General features: G+C 37.1%; 1 gene segment (V, D, J or C); it reads left to right on the forward strand.

Annotated features, from left to right (window-relative positions):
- Positions 1 to 6159: 6159 nt before the first annotated feature.
- On the forward strand, positions 6160 to 6867 carry LOC124090469 (T cell receptor alpha variable 9-1-like). The segment is given in 2 exon segments: positions 6160 to 6273; positions 6392 to 6867. Coding segments are annotated over 2 exon segments (381 nt in total).
- The last annotated feature ends 874 nt before the right edge of the window (positions 6868 to 7741 follow it).

Consider the following 7741-nt stretch of genomic DNA (forward strand, 5'->3'; position numbering starts at 1 on the left):
GAAAAAGAGGGCTGGGGCTGTAGCTCAGTGGTGGAGCACTTGCCTTGCAGGTGTGAGACCCTGGTTTTGATCCTCAGCACTGAATAAAAATAAATAAATAAATAAAGGAAGAAAGAAAGAAAGAAAGAAGGAAAGAAAGATATTGTGTCCATCTATAACAAAAATTAAAAAAAATGTTAAAAAGAAGAATGTATACAGTCAGTTACTCAATATAGGGGAATAATACAGTATTCAAGAAAACAGGCATATGTAGAGTACTCTGTAGTTAAAAAAAATTGTCTCCTAGTTTCTCTAACTTATAGCATCAGTATGGGAAGAATACCTGTTCCCCATTACCAAGCTACTGCCTTCTGCTTATCAGTTAGACTTACCTTCTGTGTATACATAATTCATGTAATTGTGAATCAGAAGAAGTTTCATGGAACATAATTAAGTCATTTACATTTTTTTTTATATTTCCCTTTTTACATCTCCTCATTTTAATGTCATTGTCTCTATCCTTCACATGCCCCTTTGTTCTACCTGTCACCTATTTGCAAACTCCCACCCCATTTTTATTTAAAAGCATAGAAAGCAAGTTTTATATAAAGGATAGAGCAGAGATAGACTTCTCCTGGGAGGAAGAAGGGGATCCAGAGCTGGTATCCAAGGACGTGGGGGTGTCTTGCTCATTTTATAAGACTTAATTTTTTTAAGAGTATTTTTAGGTTCCTGCAAAATTGAGAGGTGGTTATGGAGATTTCTCCCCACCCCTAAGCTTTCCTCCGTCCCCATTATCAACATCCTCCCCAGAGTGTACACTAGTTACAGCTGAGGAGCTGATGAACATTCACACATCCCAGTCACCCAAAGTCCATGGTTTATGTTAGGGATCATCTCAGGTGTTTTATTTTGTATGGGTTTGGTCAAATGTATAATGACGTATATCTACCATTATAGTATAGTACAGGGTATTAGAAAGTATTCCCATAAACATCCTGTGTGCTCTACCTATTCACTTCCATTCCCAGCCCAAATTCTGGCACCCACTGTTCTTTCTACAGTCTCCATGGTTTGCCTTTTCCAGATCGTCATTTATTTGGAATCATAAAGTATGTAATCTTCTTAGATTGACTTCCTTCACTTAGTAATATGCATTTAAGTTTTCTCCATGTCTTTCATGACTTGATAGCTCATTTCTTTTGGTGCTGGATAATATTCCATTTTCTGGATATATACCACGGTTTATCCATTCATCTCCAGTGTGGCATATTGGTTGCTCTGAAATTTTGGCAATTTAATAAAGATGTTGTAAACATTCCCATGCAGATATTGGTGTGGACATATGTTTTCAATTACTTCAAATAAATTCGAAGGACTGTGATTGCTTGATTGTAATGGAAAGAGTATTTAAGAAGCTGCCAAACTGTCTCCCAAAGAGGCTGCACCCTTCCTCATTACGCTAGTATGGATTAGAGTTCTTGTTACTCCACATCCTCACCAGCATTTAGTGCAGCCCTGCCCTGCATTTTGCCCCTGTAATAGGTCTAGCAATGGAACTTTATTGTTTTAATTTTCCTTTCCCTGATAGCATGTGATAGGGAATATCTTTTTATATCTTATTTGCCATTCGTATACATTCTTTTGTAGAGTGTTTGTTAAGGTCCATTGTAATGGGTTGTTTTTTATTGCTGAATTTTAAAATTTATTGTATATTTTGGATAATAGGTCTTAATCAGAAGTGTCTTTTGCAATATTTACCCCCTAGTCTATAACTTGTCTTCTCATTTTCTCTGCATTGTTTTTCACATAGCACAAGTTTTAATTTTGAATGACATTCAGTTTTCCACTGATTTCTTTCATGATTTTGCTTTTGGTGTTGTGTGTAATAGGTGTGGGCATGTGCAAGATCACCTAGGTTTTCTCCTGTGTTGTATTCTTGGAGTTTTGGGGTTTTTATTTTAGTGATATCAATCCTTTCATGAGGAGTTCTAATGACCTAATAGCCTCTTACTTTAGGTGGACCTACTTCTCACCACTGTTGCTTTGAGGATTAAGTTTCCACCACATGAACTTTAGGGAACATGTTCAATCCATGGCTGAATCTCTGACAAATCAGCCATATCTTTGGGCTACAATATCATCACCCATCAACCTTTTATAATTATCTTCTTGCGAAATATAACAAATGCTCACAAAAGCACATAAAAGCTGCAACAATGAATATATATTAGTTTTGTGTATGCAGACTTAAGATCATAATCTATTTATCAATGTTGTCTATAGAGATGTGTTTCTAGTTCTATTAATGTATCAATTTACTTTCAGGAATTAGTTAATGCACTTGTAGGGAATGACAATTATAACTTCCTCAGGCAAGCAGTTAGGCTGGAAACCCAGAGAACAGTTGATTTTACAGTTTAGGTTTGAAGACTGTCTGGAGACAGAATTTCTCTTAAGACCTTCAGCTGATAGATGGGGAACACCTACACCATAAATTGTAATCTGCTTTACTCCAAGTTTATTAGTTTAAATGTTGATATCCCTTAAGAATGTCATCTCAGTGACATCTAGACGAGTTGTAGAACAAATATTTGGGCAGTGTGGCCTAGCCAAGTGGACACATAAAACCAACCATCACACCTTCTTTACCTCTAGTAATTATCTTCTGAAAGCCTACTTTGTTTTATCTAAATATAATGTACCAGCATTCTTTTGATTCTCAATGGTATATTTTTTTCCCTTTCTTTAGGAATCAATCTCTTTGTGCACTGAAACTCAAACTTACAGTAAATATCCTCACATATACACTTCCACATGTTCATTGAATTCCTATTTGACTGAGAAAATAGAAATAATAAAATGGGAACTTTCAAAAGCTTCATTACTTGCCACTTAAGAGCATTGTGCTCAAACACTCGTCCTTTCTTCTCCTTAGAATGTAATTGCCTGATTCTCAGCACATATTACTATGCCTGACAAACAGTAAGCCTTTAAAAAGTTGCTAAATGAGTCTTTATTGAATGAATAACTGAAATATGCTACTATCACTTTTAGAAGAAAAATTACTATTCATTCATTTATTCCATAAAAATTCATTAGGTACTCATTTCTTTACAGACCCCATTCTACAAACTGAAGATGCAGTGGAGAACAGAATAGAGGAAAATCCCTTTCCTAAGGAGCTTATGTTTAAGTTAAGTTCATGGTAGCCACTACCATCTGTTTTAAATCTTTCAGAAATTGTCAGGTAAGTGTTATCATGTCTATCTTCAGATGAGGAAACTAAAGTTTAACTTTCCTATCCAATATCATAAGGAGACAGAATTCAAACTGAGGTCCTTAAATACATGTCTTAATTGTTAAAATACTGTTCTTATGTAGACATGTAGAGGCTGATATTCCATTTCCTTTTGCAAATGGTGAAGAGGAAACCTGCCAAATATGAATGGTTTTCATGTTATTGCCCTTTTTAAAATTTACATTTGGAAAACAGATTTTTTTAGAGATTGATATGCACAAAAAAGTATCTTTTTGTTTTTATTATTTTTGTGTTACTCCCCAGTACCACAGAATGCAGAGCCTTGTACATGCTAGGCAAGTGCTTTACTATTGAACTACCTGCCCAGCCGATGAAAAGCATCTTTAATGGTGGAAGTCTGGTTCTGTGGGGTGTTGAGTACTGTGTTACTGGGCTGGGGCATCTGTCGTGCCTCTCAAGTCACCCCATATAGAGCCACCATGAAATTGTGAGCAGAGAAACAGTCCCTGACTCCTTACACTTAAGTGAGAGCTCTGCTGTATTATTATGTATTTCATTTTGAAATATTACTATTTATATTCAAAATTTATTCTCTAGGTTCAGAAAATTGAAGGGAAAAATTGTAAGGTGGTGTGATTGTGTTTGGTTTGTAAAGAGTTCTTATTCACTTGATAATATTTGGATAAGAATATGTTGTATTTTATATATCTATGTTATATTAACATAAATTAGGTTAACTCTATGAGAAAATTAGGTTAACTCTATGTTTCTAATTTTGGAGGTGGGAAAGCAGATTCAGAGGCCTTACACTGTATCCAAGTCATATATCTAGTAAGTGAGAAGTCTGCTGTAAAATCAGATATTCTGACTCCTGCTCATGGATTTTTATCATACTGCCCTGCAAGCAGGTAAGGTTAAAGGGCTTGTTGATTCCATTACTTAATCAGGCTTGGAGGCCTGATCAAAATGTACATCTACAGAACCAATGGCCTGGGTAAAAAAAATCTGTATGAGTTGTAGAATTATTAAATGTTGCTAAAATATAATTCGTGTCCAGATAGAAAAATGTACAACCAAAAGAATGGGAAGTTATACTCTATGTGTGTATAATATGTCAAAATACAGTCTACTGTCATGTATAACTAAAAAGAACAAATAAAAATATTTAAAAATTTAATCACCATGTCGCCTTGGCTTTGAGATGATTCTCCACAGTGGAAGACATGTCTACCAATCCTGGAAGCTGAGATTGAGCTCCTTTTTTGATTTCTTGAGGGATGTCCATATTTGTGAGTATATTATTCTAAAATGATTATATTTTTTATTGACCTCTATTGGGTAATAATGTTAGGAAATGGACATATGTGGTGAGCACAATTTCCATAGAAATTTAGTATCAGAACAACAACTGTTTTGAAGACACACAATAAAGAATTTGCCTGATGTGTGTAGGTCAATCACATTATCTAGGCATCATTAAAATTTGTCAGAAGAAACTGGTGCCAGATAATTTGTTAGGGATTCAATAACTTTTATTCATTACTGCATTTCTTCAATACTAACAATTACATAGTTTTCATTTTTTTTTTTTCATGGTGCTGGAGATCAAACCCAGGACCTGGTACACAATAGGCAAGTGCTCTACCACTGAGCTACATCCCCAGCTATTTTCAATTTTAATTGGTATATATCTAATACAAAATTTATTTTTCTTTGAAAGACTTATTAAATTGTGTCTCTTATAGTTGATGTCATAAATATGAAACCATATGATATTCAAATAGTGACATTTCCTCAACTGAACAAATTTCATTTTCATATTTAAAAATATTAGTTAACTACCTGCTAAGTTCTGACATTGTTCCAGGTGTAGGAAGAGTGCGGTTCTAGCCCCTGCCATCCACAGTCGTCTAATGATGACTAAACATGTTGGCATTCCGTTGATGATATGTTAAAACTTGCTCAGATGATTTTTTTCAGTGGATCATATAGTAGCCACAATGACTGAATAAGAGAAGGTAAAATTAAATTCATCTTAGAAATGGCATGGCATGGAGTTTCCAAGGAATCTGATGTTCAGGGTAAAAGTAAGCTTATGAAAAATACCAACTGTTCTTTAGAATTATGATGGACCATCTGACAGCTAATAAGTGTCTTCAAAAACAAGCCAGAGTGTAAGAGTTCTGACTGGAAATAAAAAGGACAGCGAGTTTTCTCTGGTTGGGGGGAATGATGGCAGAGAATGGAAGAGCAGTGTCTGAGATTAGCGGTCTCTGATGACTTCATGATTATGATATGGTTGGTGCCTGGGAAAGTTTCTGTACAAAGGTGCCTAACTGCTGTGGTAATGCCTTCCATAAGGAGACTCTGTGCTAGAGTCTTATCTGCCTCAACCTTGATCTCAAAACACTCAGCTCCTGGGAATAAAGAAACTCTCTTGCTAGGCAACCACAATGTTTCACCAAGCTCAGCTGCTCCTGAACCTGTTCATATAACAGTAACTTAAAGAAATGGACTTTCTTGAGAGCTACACAAAGCTCCTACCATTGCACATTGCAACTTAGTATGTAACTGAGGAATAAGCTGCATAATGTTGCTAACTCTGTAAACTGCCTAATGACACAATGAACAATAGTACTAATGATGCCAGTGACTGAATGTAACCTATTGGTATAAATAAAGCCATCATCTTGGACCAGGAGCCATTTTGCCTCTGCACCTTGCTTCTGTCTTCTTTTGATTTCTTTACACCAGAGACTGAGCTACGGTACTGACTGGAGAGAGCAGGTCAACAAACTGCTGAGTTTCCAAACTTGCCCACAAGGGGGTGCATTCTCTCTCTCTCTCTCTCTCTCTCTCTCTCTCTCTCTCTCTCTCTCTCTCTCTCTTCCTGTTTTACTTCTGAACTCACAGGCATCCTCTCACTGTGACCTGAACTTTTCTTGTACTGTGAATTCAGGATCCAAGGACTGCAGAGGCTCTAAAAATGAACTTTGCCCCAGGACCAGTGATTGTACTAGTCTTAATGTTTGGTAAGGAAACTGGCACTTAGAGCTTAGAGCCTTTGGTTCTACTATGCTGATGCATAATTTTCTCTAAAAGGAGATCATAACTAAGGCAAACTGCACTAAGTTGTTATTTTCTTCTTAGGAGGAAGCAATGGAGACTCAGTGATCCAGACAGAAGAACAAATGACCCTCTCTGAAGGGACTTCCCTGACTGTGAACTGTTCCTATGAAAGCTCACAGTACCCAGCCCTATTCTGGTATGTTCAATACCCTGGAGAAGGTCCACAGCTCCTCTTGAAAGCCTTGAAGGCCAATGATAAGGGAAGCGAGAAAGGTTTTGAAGCCACATACAAGAAAGAAACCACCTCCTTCCACCTGGAGAAAGCCTCTGTCCAAGAGTCCGACTCGGCTGTGTACTACTGTGCTCTGAGTGACACAGTGGCAGAAACTGCAGGGGGAGCTGAGCACAAACTCTGAGCAGTACCCAGGGGCCTGGCTGCTGAGCATTTGCCTCTGGAATCACTTTGGTTTAAGGACCAGGAACTAGTCTACCATTGTAGCCACCTACCAGGCACTGCTATCAAAGGACAAACCAACCCTAAGGACCCAGCAGGAGAACATGAAGTAAGTTTGCCTCACATAGGATTCTTCAGAGGTTAGAGTGGAAACTGTCACCATTTTTCCTCACCTACTCTTGAAACTTATGATTTTAAAAGCATAAAACCTCAAGGGGAATGAAATGATCTATATGTTCATCATTGCATGTAATTTTATCCCCTCACCTTGTCTCAGGTCATGGAGGAAAACATTGTGTAGAAACACAGCTGTGGCTTCTGAGGGTGAAAATGCTTAATGTCTCCATGAGAAGCTCATGATTTCTGAGGGAAATTTAAGACCCCAAATAGTAAATTCTAAATAAAAAGAAATTTAAGGAATGAAGGGGGAGTAGGGAGTTCCACATTTGGAAAGATAAGATGAACATTTTTAGTTTCTTTTCGGGAATGTACATGCACACATACAAGGGGAGTTATCCAAAAAAGAGTTACTGATGACCAAAAGCCATAGAGATATCTCTGTCCATAATTTCTCAACAAGTTGCCTTTGTATCAGCAAGATAGGATAGATAGGAAGTGTCCAGGATCTGGAGTAGAAAAATTTTACTGAGATGAAATTCTTTCACTGTAGTTTGGTGGGAATCCCAGCTTCCTCAATATCTTTGCATCATTTCTTCCACAGAAGGGGAGGAGTAGCTACATGGAGTGGGAGATGGTGGCCAGGGTTATGAGAGATGAAGGATGGGAAAGAAGAAGAATCTTTGGATTTAATTGCAGATAACTTGGTGTCTTTGCAAATATTGGAGATTTTCTTTTGTCTGGTCTATTGTAGGGAGTTAATGTATATCAGATTATTGACCCATTAAGGGTGCATTTTATTTGTGGGAATTGTTCTTGAGCACAAATAAATGAGAATGAGGGAATGGTGTTCATTATTT

Source organism: Marmota monax, unplaced genomic scaffold (genome assembly GCF_021218885.2).
Source record: "Marmota monax isolate L192 unplaced genomic scaffold, Marmota_monax_Labrador192_F-V1.1 WCK01_AAM20220418_F8-fsc00017, whole genome shotgun sequence".
In the NCBI taxonomy this organism is placed as follows: domain Eukaryota; kingdom Metazoa; phylum Chordata; class Mammalia; order Rodentia; family Sciuridae; genus Marmota; species Marmota monax.